Source organism: Elephantulus edwardii, unplaced genomic scaffold, assembly GCF_000299155.1.
Source record: "Elephantulus edwardii isolate Elephantulus edwardi_28Jun2011 unplaced genomic scaffold, EleEdw1.0 scaffold00026, whole genome shotgun sequence".
NCBI classification, from domain to species: Eukaryota; Metazoa; Chordata; class Mammalia; order Macroscelidea; family Macroscelididae; genus Elephantulus; species Elephantulus edwardii.
Window position 1 is genome coordinate 20117912 of NW_006399776.1, and position 20020 is coordinate 20137931.

Genomic DNA, 20020 nt, shown 5'->3' on the forward strand with positions numbered 1-20020 from the left:
CCCGCGCCGAGCCATGGTGAGTCCCGCGTCGCAGCCCTGGTGTCCCCTCGGCCTTTATGCCACTCACTTGGGGTCCCCAGCCCCCAGACCCGGGCCTTCTGCACCCGCCTTTGGAGCGCTGCGCGCTCCAGGACTCTGTCCTCCACCTCGCTTCTTTCCTTTGGTCGGTCTGTCTGCTCCACTGTCCAGCGCTGTCCCCACCGGGTACTGCCCTCACCCCTTCTTTCTTCCTCCTCTTCTGCGCCCTTCCCCCACTCTCCCTTTGGTCTCCACTCTAACCCACACACCTCCCCTCGCCCCCCTCGGTTCTGACCTGTGCCTTCTTTTGCAGACCCTTCTCTCCGCCTCCCCCTCCAGGTCCCTGATTCTTTCCCACAGGACACCTCTGGGGGCTTGGTCTTGCAGTGACCCTGGAAAGGGCCCAGCCTCAGGTCATGAGAACTGACCTGCCTGGAGCCACCATTTTCCATCCCTGTCCCCATCCCGGTGAGGCGGGTCCACCCATCCGGCCCTGGGGGACTGGCCACAGCTGTGGCTGGGCGGGAGCCAGCAGCATGGTCACAGGGGAAAGTTCTTGTCCAGAAAGAGTCAGGTAGTGGACAGAATGGGGAAGGGGGCTTCACAGTGCCAGGGGGCGTGACGCTGTAGAGCAGACAGGAGGTGGTGGTGGCCCGGAGCTCAGGCTACAGGGGACAGAACGGCAGCCTGGGAGAACTCCTGCAGCAGCAGAGGCTGCAGGGAAGCCTCCCTGCAGGGGTAGGGCACCCTGGCAGCCGCAATTCAGGGAACAGGAAGCCGAAGGGCACTATTAAGGGGACGCCCACGCCAACAAGAGTGGACGGTGTCCTGAGAACTTTCACTCCAACAGTACTCTCTGAAGAACTGTTGCGGGGAGGCATGTGAGGACTGCCAGGGACAGTGCCCCCTGAAAGGGGCGCGGCCGAGGGGGGCACTTATTGCAGCGAGAGAAGGCCGGGGAGAGGAGGCCCTACCCAGGGACTTCACTGCACAGTAGAGAGGAGGGGGTGGAACACACCCAGGCCACTCCATATAGTAGAGGGCACCCCCCCTGGCAAGGAAGCTGAAGCCAGAACAAAGAGGAACTGGGCCAACGAGAACTGACTCAGTCTCTCTGGTCCCTTATACTTTGGTCCCAGCCGGCGAGAGGCCCCCGTCTCTGTACTCCGACTCTGCGACTCTGTCTCCCGCCCCAGACCCCTCCTCCCCTCCTGCCGCTGCCGTTTCCTGTGGCTGAGACTCCGCTTCAGCCATGAGCTCACCACTCCTAATGGGTTGCAGCTGCCTCGCTGCTCCAGCTCTGCTCCCCACTTCAGGCCTGGGAGCCGAAGGCCCACTCTGCTCCACCCCCACCCATCTCCACCCTCCCCACACCCACGCTCACAGGGCACGTCCTTCCCTAGAACACTGGGGGTCTGTCTGCTCGCCCACACACCTAGGGGCCTGGACTCTGTGCTGACGCATTAAATGCCCTTCTCTGGAGTGGCTGCTCCAGCTTCTCAGATAGTTGGGACAGGCGAGCAACTCAGAGATTCAGAGTCCTTTACTTGAGGACAGTGGCTGGGCATGGACGAGGGGTTAGGGAACAAACAGTAAGGATAGCAGTGAACACAGTGAAGATTGCAGTGGGCAGCTCCTTCCCCATTTTACTGCAAGGAAATCTGGTTAAAAAAAAAAACAAACTTTAAAGCTCATCTCCGAAAAATAAAAAATGTTTGCAAACTAGTGGCCCAAGGAATGGTTGTTTAGAATACAGGATGGGAAAAAGATGTTCTGTGGATTCAGTCAGGGAAGGGGCCAAGTAGGGCTGAGCTTTGTGAGAAGCTGGCTCCAGGTAGAGGCTGGAATCAGAAAAAAATATTTCAGCTTGAATATTTGCCATAGAGTATTCCTTTCCTCACATCTTCCTTTGGAGACTTTTTCCTCCTTCAAGTGTTCCTACCCAATTTTTTGTAACCCATTTCTATAGAGAATGGGAAAGGGGTACTGAAAGACCCACCTACTATCTCTGGAATTTGTGTTGAGTGGTGCATCTGATCAGGATAAGAAGCTCTGGCTGGTGGGAACTTCTAGGAAGGGTTATCTAGCATGGCTGTGTGAAAGCATCCCACTCCCAGAGTTCTCAGTCCTTGGTTCAATTCTCTGATGGTCCATAAGCCCTTCTCTTCCCTCCTGAGGAATGTTGATGCCACTACCCTGATTCACAAGAACAAGGAATAGTTGTGGTTTGAGGCATTGACAACAATTCCTCCCTAAATCTCTCGAAGCTGAGGCCTCAGAGGTGAGTGTAGTGTCCAGAAAGGCCTGTGATCTCTCACTGGCCCAATGCCACCACTGACTCGTCCCAGCTATCACCTCCTGTACCCATTCTGTGCAGACACTGCACTGCAAGGCCACTGGGGCACAGTCACTCTCTCTTCAGGATGGCCTGCAGGAGGGGTCCATAGCCTGGTCCTGTCTCTTGTAGGAGCCCGAGCCAGTGGAGGATTGTGTGCAGAGCACACTCGCTGCCCTGTATCCACCCTTTGAGGCAACAGCCCCCACTCTCTTGGGCCAAGTGTTCCAGGTGGTCGAGAGGACTTATCGAGAAGATGCACTGAGGTATACGCTGGACTTCCTGGTGCCCGCCAAGCACCTGCTTGCCAAGGTCCAGCAGGAAGCCTGTGTGAGTGGCTATAAATCCTGAGATCCACTGTTTTGCTCTAAAGACTAGCCAGGCTGACTAACTTCCCCCACCCTGAGACACAACTTCCCTTCTTTCCTTGACACTGAACCCTGCTCCCAGAGGCACTTGAGCCTCATTTACTAACCTTCCCTAAACTTTGACCCCTAAAGGAACTGACCACTTGGATACTAGCATGCACACTCAGAAACACTCGTCTTCCCCAAGAGTAAAGATCATTACATCTTTAAGTCTGGAGGAGATTCAATGCCAGACATGGCCCCACTTAGAGCCACTTCTCAAGATACAACTCCCCCAGACATGACTCAATAGAGCTCCTTCATTTCTACAGCTGTAAAGACCTCCTCAGAATCTTTGACTCCTCCAAGACAATGGCATCTGCTGACCATGTCTTTATAATAACTCAGTTCTTGCCCTCCCACACATGGACTGGATTTCTAGAGATCCCCACCACCAGAAGGCTGATCAGCCAGCCCCAGTCCCCTCCTCTAAACCCATGCACACACCCTCAAGATACCAGCTCCACTTAGATTATTGCTTGCCGGTCACAAGGCCAGCCCTTCCCTATCCTCTTATACTCCCCCTTGCTGGCTTCATCAGCAGAGGCCTGATCACAGCCCCAACTCTCTCCCCAGGCCCAGTACAGTGGTTTCCTCTTCTTCCATGAAGGCTGGCCTCTCTGCCTGCATGAGCAAGTGGTGGTACAGCTAGCAGCCCTCCCCTGGCAGCTGCTGCGCCCAGGAGACTTCTACCTGCAAGTGGTGCCCTCAGCAGCCCAAGCACCCCGCCTGGCACTCAAGTGCTTGGCCCCAGGGGGTGGGCGGGTGCAGGAGCTGCCGGTGCCCAATGAGGCTTGTGGCTACCTGTTCACACCCGAATGGCTACAAGGCATCAACAAGGACCGGCCCACAAGTCGCCTCACTACCTGTCTCCTGTCAGCACCCTCTGGGATTCAGCGGCTGCCCTGGGCTGAGCTCATCTGCCCACGATTTGTGCACAAAGAGGGTCTCATGGTTGGACATCAGCCAAGTACAGTGCCCCCAGAACTGCCCCCTGAAACCCCAGGACTCCCCAGCCCTCCACTCCCTGAGGAGGCCCTGGGCACCCGGAGTCCTGGGGATGGGCACAACGCCCCTGCTGAAGGACCTGAGGGGGAGTACGTGGAACTGTTAGAAGTGACACTGCCCATGAGAGGGAACCCCACAGATACTGAGGGCTCCTCTGGCCTCTCCAGAACTCGGACAGTACCCACCCGAAAGGGACCTGGAGGGAAGGGCCGACACCGGAGACACCGGGCATGGATGCACCAGAAAGCCCTGGGGCCACGGGACCAGGATGGGGCACGCCCACCTGGAGAAGGAAGCAGTACTAGTGCCAGTCCTGGATCTCCCCTAGAGGCTGAGGCTCTCTCAGAGTCAGCAGTCCTGGAGGGGTCTGAGATCCCAGCACGACCACTAGGGGAAGCTTCTGAATGTTGCCTTCTGAGGCCAGGGGAAGTTGGGGCAGGGTCAAGTCAAGGGGCTGAGGGACCTCCTGGTACCCCACGGAGAATGGGTAAAGGAAATAGGAGAAAGAAGAGGGCTGCAGGCAGAGGGGCACTTAACCGAGGAGCAGACAGTGCCCCACTAAGCCCTGCAGAGAAAGAAGAGAGCAGTCACCAGGAAACCCTTGTCAGTCTGCCCTCACCAAACGAGCAAGAGCTTCCAGAATGCAGCTTGGTTAAGGCGGAACAAGAAGACCCAAGGAAGCCCAAGTTGGAGCCAAAAGAGGAGCTGAAACCAATAGAGGAAAAGGAGGCTTGCCCCCCAGAAATCTGTAAACCTCAAGAAGAGGCAGCACAGGAGACAGAGCAGGAGAGGCCAAGCCTCGTGTGTGCAGCAGGTGAGATGGCATGAGTTCAATGGGGCGAGGTCCAGAGCAGGTCAGGATAAGCCAAGGGGCCTGGAGGAGCATTAAAGGCTAGGGTAGAAGCACAGGCCAGACCTCACCCAGCTCCTACTCTACCTCTGTGCAGGGCCTTCAAGTCCAGAGGGGCTTCTGGCTGACCCATCCCTGGAAACTATGCATGAATTCAAAGTGGACAGTGTCTCAGAAGAAACACCTCCAGTCACCATCTCTGATGACCTTGATGTACCTTGGGACTTGATGGCATCTGGATTCCTCATCCTAACTGGTCAGTGGGTATTAGTGTATGAAGGAAAAGGAAATCAGAGAAGAGGGGCAATTGAGGTGGGCTTAGAAGAAAGGCTGGATGGGAGGTAGCCAAGGACTTCCCCAGCCAGGACAGCCTGGCCATTTTGTGTCCTCAGGAGGGGTGGACCAGAGTGGGCGAGCTCTGCTGACCATTACCCCATCGTGCCCTCCTGAGGAGCCCCCACCCTCCCGAGCCATGCTGAGCACTGCTCTTCATTACCTTCACTCACTGCTCAGGTAACCAAGGCCCAGCACTGCTTACCTTGGACATTGGCCAGGCTCCTGAGGACCCTGGGCTCCTCTTGGGACAGTGACTGCCTGACTCTAGGACTCCTACTGCTTCAGCCCTCAGATTGTCAAGACTTTGACCTCTGATTTTACTGACTCCTAACTTCAAGGATAAGATCATCAATCCTCACAATAACTACCTCTGATTTTCATATTTTAAGATATTCCTGAGATCATTAGGACATTGATGTACTCATTCAACAGCTATTTCTTGAGCACCAAGTACCAGTTATGCTCTATGTTAAGTATGTATTCTCTACCTTTCCAGGACATAGAGTTCCTAACTTTCCAGACCCAGATTCCTTGACTCAGTAGACATGGAAAATAGACTTCTCTAATTGTTAAGTCACCACACACAGCTCAGACTATGACCCTTTACCCACTGCCTCCTCCTAATGTACCACAAAATAACTTCTGAGGACTGTTAACACTAAAAACATGCCTCCATGCTGCCCTGTCCACCTGCTACCTCTCCCAACCCACATGGAAGCCTCCTTGGCTCTTCCTGCTCCCGTAGGCCTGATCTACAGATACTGGGACTATCTGTGCTCCTGGACCTTCGCAAGGCATCCCTCCTGCCTCCAGGGCTCATTCCTGCTCTGAATCAACTTCAGGTACCCATCTTCTTAAGACATCCCTGGGGACCATTTAAAGTCACCAAATTAGCCACAATTGATTCGCTTCTGTCCTTAGGACTCAGGAGACCCTCCCATCATTCAGCGACTGCTGATTCTCATTCATAATGACCTTCCAGCTGATCACAGTGGATTTCAGGTTTGACCCCTTCACTCCCACCTAGTCCCCTATCTGTAGTAGAGAGAGGAGGAGATGGCTACTGCACCAGACTGATCCCCAAATCCCTGGTTCCCCTGCCTTCACATGTCTACAGGGGGCTGAGTTGCTCTCAGGAAATGACCTGAAAAGAGTGGCCAAGCCAGAGGAGCTTCCACGGAGCTTGGGAGGCCACAGAGACACCTCTCCCAGTCACTGGGTAGAGATTCATCAGGTAGGCATCACTCCCTCATCTAGGACACTGGGAGTCAATAGTGATCAAACCGAGAACAGTCTGAAAAAACAGATCTAAGACATAACCATGGGGTAGGGGAAAGTGTTTCCATTCCATTCAATTCATCAAGTGTTTACTGAGCACTTACCACGGGCAAAATATTGTGCTGTTGGAAATGGGAGGAGTGTATTAAATAAGTTCTTAACCTGACATTAAGTCATATATAATTTGAGACAGGACATTAATTGTGAAACAATTAGAGAAATGTGAAAAACAGTGTCAATGAACTTTTTGGAAAGAGCTGAGAATCAGGAAGCTTCGTTATGTCTCCTTCCCCCAAGTCCCAGTATGGCACCTTTTCTCTCCTTACACCAATAACCAGGCCTCAGGATCCTCAACCACAAAATGCAGCATTTGTGATAGGATTTTTAGGTCCTTCCAACACTAACCTTCACTGATTCTATGAATCTAGGTGCTGTGAATATTTTGGATGAAAGGAGGGTTCAGAGTGGTGTTGTAAGGGAAATTGGTAACATGTCTCTAAACTATGAACCAAAGGGAAAGTGGTTATGAGTAGGCAAAAAAGTTTTCCAGGATGAAGACTGCAATAGGACCGGGGACTCACCTTTATGGAGCTGTGCGGTGTGCAAAGTACATGCTAGGTGCCAAACTGGTGTAGTCTCTTTGTTGTTGTGTATCATTGAGTCAGAATCGACACATAGCTGACTCTCCAGCAGGTTTTTAGAGGCAGTTAATTGAACAGGAGATGGCACATCCTTCTCCCACGGAGCAGCTGGTGGACTCAAACTGTGTGCCTTCAGGATTCCAGTGCAGCTTCTTGCCACTAGTCCACCAGAGCTTCCTGTGGTCTCTTTACACTTCAGAAAAAGCCCGTAAACTCATATTGACATAAAACTAAAATTCAAAAAGTTCCAAGGTCATACAACTTGGTCATCAGCCTCTGTGTCAGGAACCAAATGCAGCCCCACCTAACCTCTGTCCCTTGATCCCGTCTGTGTGTGTGTCTTAGGAAGTGGCAAGGCTGTGTCACCTATGCCAAGGTGTGCTGGGCTCTATACGACAAGCCATTGAGGAGCTGGAGGGAGCAGCCAAGTCAAAGGGAGAAGTATGAAATGAGATGGATAACATGGGAGAAGGAGGGTAGTGGGCAAGGGATGGGACAGGGCTGACATGAAGTCTTTCTGATTGAAATCTAATTGTCGATTTCCCTCTGCTCCCAGGAGGCAGTGGGAATGCCTGAGCCCTTGCAGAAGGTGCTGGCAGATCCCCGACTGATGGCACTGCAGAGGGATGGGGGGTCCATCCTGATGAGGCTACGCTCCACTCACAGTAGCAAGTACGGGGGATGGGTGTGTGGAGGCAGGTGGACGCGGGAGATGGAGACCCCACAGAGGCTACCTTGAGCCTGAGCTGCCAAGTGACTCATACTGAGCATGTTATCTAGACAAGCTACCCAGCTTCTATGCTGATTACCTTCCAACTCTCACAACATAGCGCTGTGCTAGTTAAAATTGCAAATGAAGGCTTGGAGAAGTGTTAGATGTGTTGGCTAAAGTCAGTCAATAAATGGAAGAGTCAGGATTCAAATCCAGGCTGGCTGAGCCTGCTTCATGATCATCCACGATGCTATGCCATCTCTTATGCTTGCAGCCACATATTGGAGGGAATGCCAGCAGGAAGGGGTGCTCAGCAAGGGCAATGGTTTATTCTACCTCTGTCCTCCCCCAGGCTGGAGGGTCCAGGCCCAACCACACTGTATCAGGAGGTGGACGAAGCCATTCACCAGCTTGTGCGTCTCTCAAACCTGCACGTGCAGCAGCAGGAACAGCAGCAGCGCCTCCAGCGACTCAAGCAGGTGAGCCAGGACCCATGACCCTTCCTACTGGACCTGAGAGCCTAACCTCCAGCACCACCTGTTCCACTGACACTGTCAGTTGATGGCTCAGCGCTCCCTTCCTCTCTTTTCACCTGCCCTTGAATTTGGTCATGATCAGTGTGAGATCTAACAAGTGGGTGGGAATAGCTTGGCACCCACAATGACAAAAAGCCAAGTCCCTACCTTCCCATTTGATACATTTGATCGTGAATCCTTAGGATTGTGAGAGATGCTCAGGTGCTCTCAGTGGTTCTAGAAGAGCAGGTTGACTCTGGAGTTCCTACTTCCCTAGCTTAAATATAATACATACCTCTTCAGCTCCATGACCATCCTTACTCCTTCAACTTATTACAACCTCCAAACCTGAGGCAACTTTGGAAGAGGGGGTCTTGGAAGCCCACAGATATCTAGGGAACCACAGCTTCTTAGTGAGGAAGAAGCAGAGCTGATGATTAGCAGCCCTCTGAATTGTGGTTCTTCTTTCCTGGAGTTAAGAAGCCCATAGGAATTTGCTCACCACCCTTCCATGTGCGTGTGGGAAGTTTTGAAATCTGTTTGTTCCTGCCTACCTCCTAGTATGGTGGGTGAACCTCAGTGGTAGGCAGTAGGGCAAGGTCATCTCATGGTCAAGGCCAAAGGAGGCCAGGGATTTAGATTTCTTGAGGTTTCTGCATTTTTAAAGGAAGGCTAAGTGTCAGTTAAATTCAAATCCACCAGCTGCTCCGTAGAGACATCTCCTCCAGTTAAGACATACAGCCTTGATCTCTGAGTCAGAACCAACTTTAAAGACAGCAGGTTTCATTTTCGTATCCAAATATCCAAAAGGTTCCAATTCCTACAGTTTGTTTGCATCCTTGCTTTTGTTTGCTTTAAATTGCTCATCAAAAACATTAGCACACAGGATTTGAAAACTAATGTGCTCAGCGTGAGTTCTGGGTGTGAAACGTTGGACAAGTCATAAAGTTTCTCTGAGTCCCCAAATCCTCATCCATATGATACAATATCCATTGCTGCACATATGGAACTGAGGCATGGTTGACCCTCCAGTGGGTTTTCAGAGGCTGTAAATGGAACAGGAGGCAATTGCCCATCTTTCTTGCTTGGAGTAGCTGGTAGATTTGAATCACTTGCCTTTGGGTTGGCAGCGCTCAACAGGCCACCAGGTTTCCCTCATCCATACTATAGGAAAGTTATTACCTTTTGACTCACAAAGGTGTTAGGATAATTCTGTGACTTCATCAAAGGACCATAAAGTCTATATTGCCAACACTGGGTATTTTTTTGGTTTTTTTTTCTATAATTATATTTTATTAATTTTCATAAACATTTACAGAGATTTTGGGTTTCCATTCATTCATTGTTGCACTATTCTCTCTACCCTCCTCCCAGTTTGTTCTTGTCCAAATGCCACAGTGCTTGTCAAAGCCAGTTCTGATTAATCTTCTTTGTCAGTGTGTCCTTTGCCATTCCCTATCACTCCTCCCTGAGAGAGACTTCACCCTGAGTCATAAGGAAAAGGGGATGGTGTATTCTCTTAGCTACTTCCTGCTGAAAAGGGACGCTGTGGGTTTCAGGGTGAAGATCTTCTCTCACTACTCTAAAGGGCCCCTTTGGCAGTAGGAAACACATAGACTATTATGGAGATCCCAACACTGCTTTTTAAACTTCTCAGACTTCTCACCCTCACATTGTCCCCACTCCAGCTTTCAGCCTTTCTTCAGAGGAGAAAAGAACCATCCCTTTTTGGTCAAATATTCCAGTTTCCAAGTTCCTTTCCTAGATATTCTATTTCCCAGAATAGGCAACAAAAGCCTGTGGAGCATATGAACACACACTCCTCTCTGCAGTTTCTCTAGGCCTGGTCTTCAGATTCTTGCTCACTGTAGGTTCACTGTAGGCACCAATATAACTTAATAAAATTCAATTTCTCTGGGCCCTTAGTTTTCCAAACTACTTCATCCTGCCCCTTGTAACACTTGTTTTATCTCTTCCTTGCTTCAGGCATAACCTGGCAACCCTAATTCTCTTCCTTCGGGGCTATGGGTCAGCCCTGCTTTCCCCTTACCTGGTACTTTACTAAAGATTTATTAACCCATTTTCTCACTTGAACATTGTGAAAACTATTCCATACTCTATTACCATTCCCACTTTTCAGATGAGATGATATGAGTTGCTTGAGGTTCTGCGGTTTGAAGTGCTGAAATTGGAGCTGAATCTCTGACTTTTTTTCTCCACTATGGCCTCCTTCCCCTTCATGGTCCCACTTTCGTACCCTGTCTGCCTCAGGTACTGCAGTGGCTGTCAGGCCCAGGAGAAGAGCAGCTGGCAAGCTTTGCTGTGCCTGGAGACTCTCTGTCTGCCCTGCAGGAGACAGAACTTCGATTCCGGGCTTTCAGTACTGAGGTTCAGGTGAGAAAGGAGAAAGGGCCAAGAACACATGCAGAGAGGGAGGAAGGGACAAACTGGAAGTGGGGACCAGGTCTGAGTGCCGCTTCCTTTTTCCAGGAGCGCCTGACCCAAGCAAGGGAGGCCCTGTCCCTGGAGGAGGATGCAGCCTCCCAGAAGGTCTTGGATATCTTTGAGCAGCGGCTGGAGCAGGTTGAGAGTGGCCTCCATCGGGCCCTTCGGCTCCAGCGCTTCTTCCAGCAGGTGTGTGCTGAACCTCTTCTTTCTGTGCTCATTCTATGCCTGGAGAGGCTGGTCAGATAGCATGGACTTGGCAGCCTTTCTCTTTCACTTTGAATCCTAGTTTTGCAACCTGCTTGCTGAAGGACCTGATGCAACCTTATGGTGTCCAAATAGGTCTCTATCTTGCAGGGCTCTTGTGAGCACTGGATGAGACAATAGCTTAAAAGCACTGAGTGAAAGAAAGCCTGCTACTCTATAGAAGTATTGTTATTGTTAAGTGTTGTCAAATCAGCTCCAATCATAACAAGTCCATGCACAACAGAGCAAAACACTGTCAGAGGGAGCTCTGGTGGCTTACTGGCAAGAAGTATCGCTACAATCACAAAGGTGCACGGTTTGAATCCACCAGAAATTCCACTGGAGAAGGAAGGGAAATCTCCTGTGCCAGCCGGATCTGATTTGATGCTACACAGGAAGAATAAAAAAACAAACCAAACACTGTCCGATCCTCCACAATCTCTACTGTGCTTGAGATCATTGTTGCAATCATTTTGTCAGACCATCTAATTGAGGGTCTTTCTCTTTTTTGGTATTAGCTATTCTGTTTATCCAGGGTCCTCTGCCTCCATATCCAACAGGGCCAGTTGCCACTGAGCGGATTCTGACTCATGCTAATCTCACATGCGTCAGCGTGGAGCTGTGTGCTCTGTAGGTTTTCAATGGCTGTCATCTTTCAAAAGTGGATTCCCTTTTTTCTAAGGTGCTTCTTGGTAGGTAAAGCCCAGGACTGGTTCAAACAGCTGTTAACACTTGGCTTTTAACTGAAAAGCTAATGGTCACAGAACCCCAAGAAGTGCCGTGGAAGAAGGCCTGGTGATTTTCTTCCAAAAAGTCGGCCCAGGAACACGACTCTAGCCTGATGCAAACTCTCCCTAGGAATCAGAATCAACCCAATTGGTTTTCTTCCATCTCCATACCAACTTAGGTTACACAGTGATGCTGAGAGAGAGGAAGTGTTCTGAGATGCAGGAAGGGGATGCAGGAAGGATGATGGAGAAGGGGAAGTCATCTCCAAAAGACCACTGGTATGTAGGAGAAACACAGGCCTCACATCTTTCTCTCCCCATCCCTCTCTCACCTCGTAGGCACACGAGTGGGTGGATGAAGGTTCTGCTCGCCTCGCTGGAGCTGGGCCAGGGCGGGAGGCCGTGCTGGCAGCCCTAGCCCTGCGGCGGACCCCAGAGCCCAGTGCTGGCACCTTCCAAGAGATGCGGGCCCTGGCCCTGGACCTGGGCAGCCCAGCAGCACTGCGAGAGTGGGGCCGGTGCCGGGCCCGCTGCCAAGAGCTGGAGAAGAAAATTCAGCAACAGCTGGGAGAGGAGGCAAGTCCTCGGAGCCATCGGCGAAGACGGGCAGACAGCACCAGCAGTGGAGTAGCCCAAAGGGGCCACCACAGTCCCTCACCCAGCCTCACCTCCCTGCTGCTCTCCAGCAGCCCAGGGCCAAGGGCAGCCCCATCACACTGCTCCCTGGCCCCCTGTGGGGAGGACTTTGAGGAGGAGGGCATTGAATTGGCTTCAGAAGCAGAGGGCAGGCCCCCGAGGGCCGTGTTGATCCGAGGCCTAGAGGTCACCAGCACCGAAGTGGTAGACAGAACATGCTCACCACGGGAACACGTGCTGCTGGGCCGGGCCGGGGGACCAGAAGGGCCCTGGGGAGTTGGCACCCCTCGAATGGAGCGCAAGAGAAGCATCAGGTGAGAGTCCAAATCAGCTGGTGCCAAGAGGTCCAACTGATAGACAGGAAAATGGTGTGGAATTGTTGGGGGTTGTGACTCCAACTGATGGAGAGGAAGATGTTGTGGAATTTTTGGGGGAGTGACTCCCTGTTATGCCCCAGGTGACACTTCTTTTACTTTGTTGTCCCTGCAGCGCCCAGCAGCGTCTGGTATCTGAGCTGATTGCCTGTGAACAGGAGTACGTGACCATCTTGAGTGAACCAGTGCCACCTCCTGGGCTTGAGCTGACCCCTGAGCTTCGGGGTACCTGGGCTGCTGCCCTAAGTGCCCGGGAGAGGCTTCGTAGCTTCCACCGGACACATTTTCTGCGGGAGCTTCAGGGCTGTGCCACTCATCCTCTGCGCATTGGGGCCTGCTTCCTTCGTCACGTGAGTAACCCTCCAAAACTCCTCCAGGTCCTCTCTCTGCATGTTCCAGCCTCATCACCTTGCCCTCATTCTCAGTGCCCGCCCCTTCAAATGTGGGGTCTAGGGCCCCGTGGCCCAGGCCTGTGCTCTGTGTTCCTGGACTTCATTCTTTCCAAAGGGGTACCCATCCGCTCCTGGGCAGACCCAGAGCCTCTCACGTGGCCCATGTGTCCTTTGGGTGACAGTGTGGGTTGGAGGATGGAAGGAGAAAAGAAAAGACTTTTTCTCACTGGGGATCGTTTACTTCTTCCCTCCTGTCATAGGGGGACCAGTTCAGTCTGTATGCCCAGTACGTAAAACATCGGCACAAATTAGAGAATGGCCTGGCTGTACTCAGTCCTCCCACCAAGGTAAGCATTTTTCCAACCTTCATGGGATGGGCTCAGGACCCAGAAAGACATACAGTCCACCTGACCTCAAGATCTCTCAGGGGAAAAGAGCTTTCTTGGGTGTGCCCAGGCCTGACATCATCAATAACAACCTTCAGAATTAGTGAGGGAAGGACAAGCACTGAGAGGAGCCAGTAAGCCTAAAAGACCTTGGACAAGACCCTTGACTCCTTAAGGCCTCTATTTTTACATCTGGTAAACAGAGCAGGAGTTACTATATCTAAGTCAGGGAACTCTAAAGATCAAATGATCCCACATCAGAGGACATCAAAGTAACTGAGAAAGTGAAAAGCCAAAGATTATATTGTCAGTCTTATTCCTCTTCCTTTTCCCTTCAAGATATAAAGAATGACTGAGTGTCCTGCAGGCTCCCCACCTGCTTGCTTTCTCGGGGGCAAGTTTTTGGACTTACCTTTTATAGTGTCCAGGAGTTGCCATGAATCAGAAAGCAACTATAAACAACAACAAGGTTTATAAAAGGAGCAGGGGTGATACAGGTGATTTCTGATTCCCAACTAACCTTAAAGGTTAGAGGTTAGGACCCACCCAGAAGGTTGACGCAAGAAAGACATGGGTAGCTGCTTCTGTCAAGACCTGAATACATGGCGATTATGTGCCTACAGCAGGCTTCGTTTACATCCCAAAGACTGGACTGCCACCTACTTCCCTCCTCGGAAGCATGGCCCCACGAGCTCCAGCCTCCCCTCTTTTCCCTCTCTCCTCCTTACCTAGGGCTCCATGGAGGGCGGCCCCCACCTACCCCGGGCCCTGCAGCAGCCTCTGGAGCAGCTGGCTCGGTATGTGCGGCTTCTGGAGGAGCTCCTGAGGGAAGCTGGGCCTGAGCCAAGTTCTGAGCGCCAGGCCCTTGGAGCTGCCGCACAGCTGCTCCAGGAACAAGAAGCCCGAGGCAGAGACCTGTTGGCCGTGGAGGCAGTTCGTGGCTGCGAGGTGAGCCTGTAACTCTAATCACTCTTATTTAAATATCCTAGCCCAGTGGCCTCAAAAGCAGTATGTGCTAGTGACAAGAGAACCAGACTCCAAGTCAGAGTGCCCCAAGTTTTCATTTCTAACCAGCTGGATAGTCTTGGCTGGGTCACTGAAATTCACTGGGTCTCAGTTTCTTCATCTGTAAATAAGGAAATCATATCCCTCCTGACCACGATCCCACATCTGCCTTGGGCCTTCCTATTCTTTTTCTGATTTTTACTTTTTCCCTTCTACCTTGCACCTCCTCCTGAATCTCAACATCCAACAATGTACCTCATTCTCAGCTAACTCATCTCTTTGCCAGACCTGAATAAACTTCCAAAACAGGCCCAATACCACTTGGAGTCCTACCTTCTCTGGGATAGACCTCTTTTCTCCTTGATTCTTTGCTGGTGCTCTTTTGGGGAGAAAAGTCGTGCTTCAGATCTCAACATGCAAAGCTTCCGCTTGGGAATCTGCAAAACTTTTTGATCAATGCACCTTCCCCCTTCAGAGACAGGGTTGTTCTAGGACAGGTGTGCTGTGCATGGTGACAAGCGGATGGAGTCTAGACTGACAGCCTCCCTTATCTCCTGACTCTGTCTGAGAACCAGTGCAGTAGGCCCTTCACCTTATAAATCCTATTGACACCTGCAAAACATACACAAAATGATGTTGGTCCAATGGTCTTTTTTTTTTTCTTTTTTCTTTCCCCAGATAGATTTGAAGGAGCAGGGACAACTTCTGCATCGGGACCCTTTCACAGTCATCTGTGGCAGAAAGAAGTGCCTTCGCCATGTCTTCCTCTTCGAGCATCTCCTCCTCTTCAGCAAGCTCAAGAGCACTGAGGGAGGGTCAGAGACCTTTGTTTACAAGCAGGCCTTTAAGGTAAAATGCCTGGAGCCCGGAATATGGTTGTGGTTGTTGTTAGGTGCCATCCAGTCAAGTGCATCTCATAGCAAGCCTGTGAATAGTAGATCTGAACTCTGGCCTATCCTTTGCTATCCTCATCATTTCTGACATACTTGAGCCCATTGCCATACTCACTCTAACAGCCCATCTTAAAGAGGATCTTCCTTTCTCTGACCCGCCTTTTCTTTTTTTGTATTGTAATTTTTTTTATTGTAATTTTAATGAAAGTTTACAGAAAAGTTGGATTTTTATTTATTCATGGTTGCACCTTTTCCTCCCTATACCTCCAGTCCACTTTAAAAAAAAGTATTAGTTCATTGTTGCATAATTTCCTCCTTCCTCCAGTTCATTTTGCTATGCACCTCTTATTCTGGACTGTTGTCATACAAATAATGCCTAATTATATATTTCTTTTAAACAGTTCTTTCCTTCATCTATTCCAATGCAGTGTTCATTATTTATCCCCTTTTCTTCGTTTCCCTCCCAAACCCCATGTCAGTCCTATTTTAGAACAGTGTATAATACAGTGTTTGTCCTTTTGTGATGGAGATATTTCACTCAGTATAATGTCATGCAGGGTCACCCATGTTGGGGAATATTTTGAATTCCTTGTTTTTCAGTGCTGCATAGTATTCCATGGTATGGATATACCATAGTATTTTTATTATTGTTATTTTGTATGTGTGTACGATCAAATCAGATCTGACTGGTACAGGAAGTGATTGTCTCTCCTTCTCCAGCAATGCATCTGATGGATTCAAACTACGTACCTCTGGGATTGCAGTGTAGCTTCTTGCCACTAGGCCATCAGAGCTCCCTTCTAGTATTTCTATCCATTCATTTGTTGATGGGCACTTGGTTTGCCTCCATCTCTTTGCTATTGTGAATAATGTAGTAGTAAACATAGGTGTGCATATATCTGTTTGGATGTCAGCTCTGGCTTCTTAGGTGTATTTTCCTAATAGTGGAATTGCTGTGTCAAATGATATTTCTATTTCCAACTTTTTTATAAAGTGCTATATACTCTCCATCTTTTCAAGCATGATAACCCTTCCCAGGGAATAACCTCTCCTAACAACATGGGCAAAGCAAGACAAAGTTTTGTCATCTTTGCCTCCAAGAAGCACTCTGGCTGCACTTTATAGGGTGTGGTATAGGGAAAACAAATCTATGCAGCCTCTTTCTGAGAACTTAGGGTGCTCTGGAAACTCAAACTCAACCCTGCTTCAGAACTTAATCATCTGGAAATGGGCTTTGGTCTGTAATCAGCCATCAAGTCAAAGTGTCAAAGGGTGAGGGGTGTTCCTGTCATTTGTCCACCTCAAGTTTTCCTTATTATTCATGCAGGAAACTTATTGAATTGAGAATGGAAAAAGACCCTTTCCATTAAGAACACACATCTTTTGAGTTAGAGGAGGTCCCTGGGAGATAGGGAAAATACTTAGAGATGTAGCTTAACGTGACTGAACTTAAGGACCCAGGAATAGGGGCCTCAATATCCTGACAAATGCCCACAACAGCCTATAGTCCTCATTCAGGAAAGTGGAATGATTCCAAGGATTTTATCCCCCTCCTCTTGAGTTCCAGCTCTTGAGGAGGGCGGCTCTATTGTATGGAAGAAAAGGTATAGGTTTGTGACCACACAGACTTATCCAAATCCTAACTCTCCCACTCATTTGGGCAAATTATTTCAGGTCCCTGGACTCCCTTTCTCCTTCTCTAAGTTAGGGTTGGTATGAAGACTAAATCTAGAGCTCTAGGCACATGACAGATGTTGTACATTTACTCAACACCTACCAGATGTCATGCCAGACATTTGCCCATGTGCTACTGTCTCACCAGGACTCTCCCCTCTACTCTTCCTCAGACTGCTGACATGGGGCTGACGGAGAACATTGGAGACAGCGGGCTCTGCTTCGAGCTGTGGTTTCGGCGGCGGCGGGCACGAGAGGCATATACACTGCAGGCAGCCTCACCAGAGGTCAAACTCAAGTGGACAAGTTCTATTGCTCAGCTGCTGTGGAGACAGGCGGCCCACAACAAGGGTAATGGGAGGAAGTGCCTAGATTCAGTATAATAACAGAAAGTTATCTGGAAAATATGGAGACCATTTAAGAAAAATGGGTGTAGGATGAACAAGGAAGAATGTCTTGTGGTAAGACGTGAGAGAGGTCTAGGAGATAGAAATTAGTCCAGGGTGTACTAAAATGGGAGAAAAAGCAAGCAAATTTCAGGGAGACAAAATAAATGGCTAATGAGGCAAAAGACTGCTCACGTTAAGTTCAAGAGTTAGTACCATTCACTTGCTATGTAGCCTGAACTAGGTTTATTTTGTTTTGTATTGCTGGTTTTTGTTTTGTTCTTAATCTCTGAACCTCATTTCACTCATTGGGAAAACGGAGATTATATTTCCATTTTAGCAAGATAAACAAAAATCAAACACAAAGCCACTGAGTCAGTTCCAACTCACAACGAACCTGTAGGACAGAGTAGAACTGTTTTGAGGGTTTCCAAGGCTGTAATCTTTCAGGAAGCAGATTGCCCTATCTTTCTCCCGTGGAGCAACTGATGGGTTCCAACCACTGGCCTGTCAGTTAACAGCCGAGTGCTGACCCATTGTGCTACCAGGGCCCCTCTAGCATGATCGTGAGGATTTGGTAAGGTGATATATACATATGGAAGTACTTTGCAAACTTGAAAGGTATATAGAAACGTTAAGTATTGCTCTTGATGCCCGAGATAAGGGGAAGCAGGTGGATATTAGAAGAGATGTTGGGTGGCCAGGATATCAAAGTAGCAGGATGCAACAGATTAGAGAGTAATGTCTAGGGAGGAAGTCAAAGACCACCTTCATCATCCAGATTGTGATGTTCCGTGGAAAGAGTAACAAGAGACCCCAGAGCAAAGAGGATGAGAAGGAGCAGCTGAAATCAACAGTGGCAGTGCTAGGGTGGGAAGAAAGGGGCAGCAAGAGGTTGGTAACAAGTTTCTATTCTTCAGAGCTCCGAGTTCAGCAGATGGTCTCCATGGGCATTGGGAATAAACCCTTCCTGGACATCAAAGCCCTTGGGGAGCGGACATTGAGTGCTCTGCTCACCGGAAGAGGTGAGAGCCAGAATGCTGGGGGGTGGCCCCCAGAAACCGAGACTCAGAGGATGAGGAGACAAACGGGAGGTGTGGTGGATAGTGTGGAAGGGCAATGAGTGGGCATCACTTTCCAAAGACTATCGGGCAGACTGGGAGGCCCTCTGTGAGAATGAGGGTCCTTCCAGGGAGCCCAAGAGGGCTTTCCCACACCAGCACCCCACCCCCACTCTCTGCAGCCGCCCGAACCCGGGCCTCCGTGGCCGTGTCATCTTTTGAGCATGCCGGCCCCTCCGTTCCCGGCCTCTCGCCGGGCGCCTGCTCCCTGCCTGCCCGCGTCGAGGAGGAGGCCTGGGATCTGGACGTCAAGCAAATTTCCCTGGGTGAGGCACCTCTCAAGGGTGGCTCCCAACGGCTGGTGATGTTCAGGCTGCTTGCTGCTGAGCAATTTCTCTTTCTAGCCAAGCAGCCCAGTTGCCAAGGCGACTATGTACAGCTTCCCCATTGCTAAAAGAGCCTTCCATCTGGTTGCTAGGGTGATGCTTACAGCAGCCTGTTGCTAAGAAGCACTTCCTCTGTACCTCTCTCTCTAGCGCTCCTTGAGTTTCTATGGAAACTGCCTCAGCTTCCTGTTGTACCCTCCTGGTTCACCACGGCAATCCTTAGTTTCCTGTTGCTTCTTCCCTGGGTGCTCTAATGATGCTGCTGACAATTTCCTGCCTCTTGTTAGGGGGGTCTCTTGCAACTGGATTGCTATGGTGACTCAGCTTCCTGTTGCTATGGAACTTTTTCTTCTCTGATGGAGCAGCTTGGTTGCTTAAGGTAATCTGGAAGGGTTCTACATTCTGCTCTCACCCTAGCTTCCCCTCCAGCCCCAGAAACACTTGACTCTTCTGGAGATGTGTCCCCAGGACCAAGAAACAGCCCCAGCCAGCAAACCCCCTACCCTGGGAGGAGCACTCCCACCCTGACCAGTGGAGGGATCTTAGGGTTATCCCAACAGGTAAGTCCCTACAGTAGAGTTGGAGGGGTGATCTCTTTGACCATGTCAGGGTGGGCTCTTCTGATTAATGAACCTATTGAGCTGAGGAGGCAATGATCTTGTGCTCTAAGCTAAGGGGACAGAATGGATAGATTGTCTACCTCTCCATCTCCCCAGGCTCAGTTGAGAGGCATCAAATGCAGGACAGAAAAGGAATTTTTAGTAATGAGAATATTGGTTAGAAAAGGGTAACTTTGGACTTAGGTTAAATCAGCAATATTGAGGTATCTTGGAGAGATGAGAGGTGAACTGACAAGTTTGGGGAAGAGGTAACTCTTCCCCCATAAAGTCACCTCATCTCTTTCTTCAGAGTCATGCCCGAACCATGAGTGACCCCACCACTCCTCTCTGACAAAGGTGAGTCAGCATCCCCTATCACCCCCACACTCCCTTTCTTCTGCATGCCCCTTCCCTTCTCTCCCATCTACATGGGGGGGAGGTCAGCCTCTTCCCTCTCCCACTCCATCACCCTCTACTCTTCCCAACTTCTGTCTTACAGAGAAGATCCAGAACATTATAGCAGCCTCCTCTCAGCACACTTTGGCTGGGATGGTGGTGGAGCATAATGGAGAACCGGAGAGCACTGAATTCCTTCCTCTGCTTCCTGGACAGAGAGGTGGTCAAGAGACTAGTGCATTACACTGCTACTGCTATCTTTAGCTCTCCCAGCCTTGTGCCTTTTCCCACTGGAACTGAGTGGTTTCACTTG

The 20020-nt window shown here is 50.1% G+C and overlaps 1 protein-coding gene across 1 annotated transcript in view; it reads left to right on the forward strand.

The window, feature by feature from the left end:
• The window catches only part of ARHGEF40 (Rho guanine nucleotide exchange factor (GEF) 40), a 35015-nt gene extending 15352 nt beyond the window's left edge, over positions 1–19663 (forward strand). The window contains exons 2-23 of the mRNA XM_006883287.1: positions 2486–2683; positions 3337–4582; positions 4716–4874; positions 5011–5131; positions 5700–5796; positions 5876–5956; positions 6072–6188; positions 7219–7314; positions 7430–7545; positions 7938–8064; positions 10372–10494; positions 10591–10734; positions 11859–12469; positions 12645–12879; positions 13182–13268; positions 14040–14255; positions 14991–15161; positions 17053–17230; positions 18186–18290; positions 18509–18652; positions 19142–19272; positions 19622–19663. Coding sequence (XP_006883349.1) covers positions 2486–2683; positions 3337–4582; positions 4716–4874; positions 5011–5131; positions 5700–5796; positions 5876–5956; positions 6072–6188; positions 7219–7314; positions 7430–7545; positions 7938–8064; positions 10372–10494; positions 10591–10734; positions 11859–12469; positions 12645–12879; positions 13182–13268; positions 14040–14255; positions 14991–15161; positions 17053–17230; positions 18186–18290; positions 18509–18652; positions 19142–19272; positions 19622–19663 — 4545 coding nt within the window. The remainder of the gene's footprint in view (positions 1–2485; positions 2684–3336; positions 4583–4715; positions 4875–5010; positions 5132–5699; positions 5797–5875; positions 5957–6071; positions 6189–7218; positions 7315–7429; positions 7546–7937; positions 8065–10371; positions 10495–10590; positions 10735–11858; positions 12470–12644; positions 12880–13181; positions 13269–14039; positions 14256–14990; positions 15162–17052; positions 17231–18185; positions 18291–18508; positions 18653–19141; positions 19273–19621) is intronic.
• Positions 19664–20020: the final 357 nt, after the last annotated feature.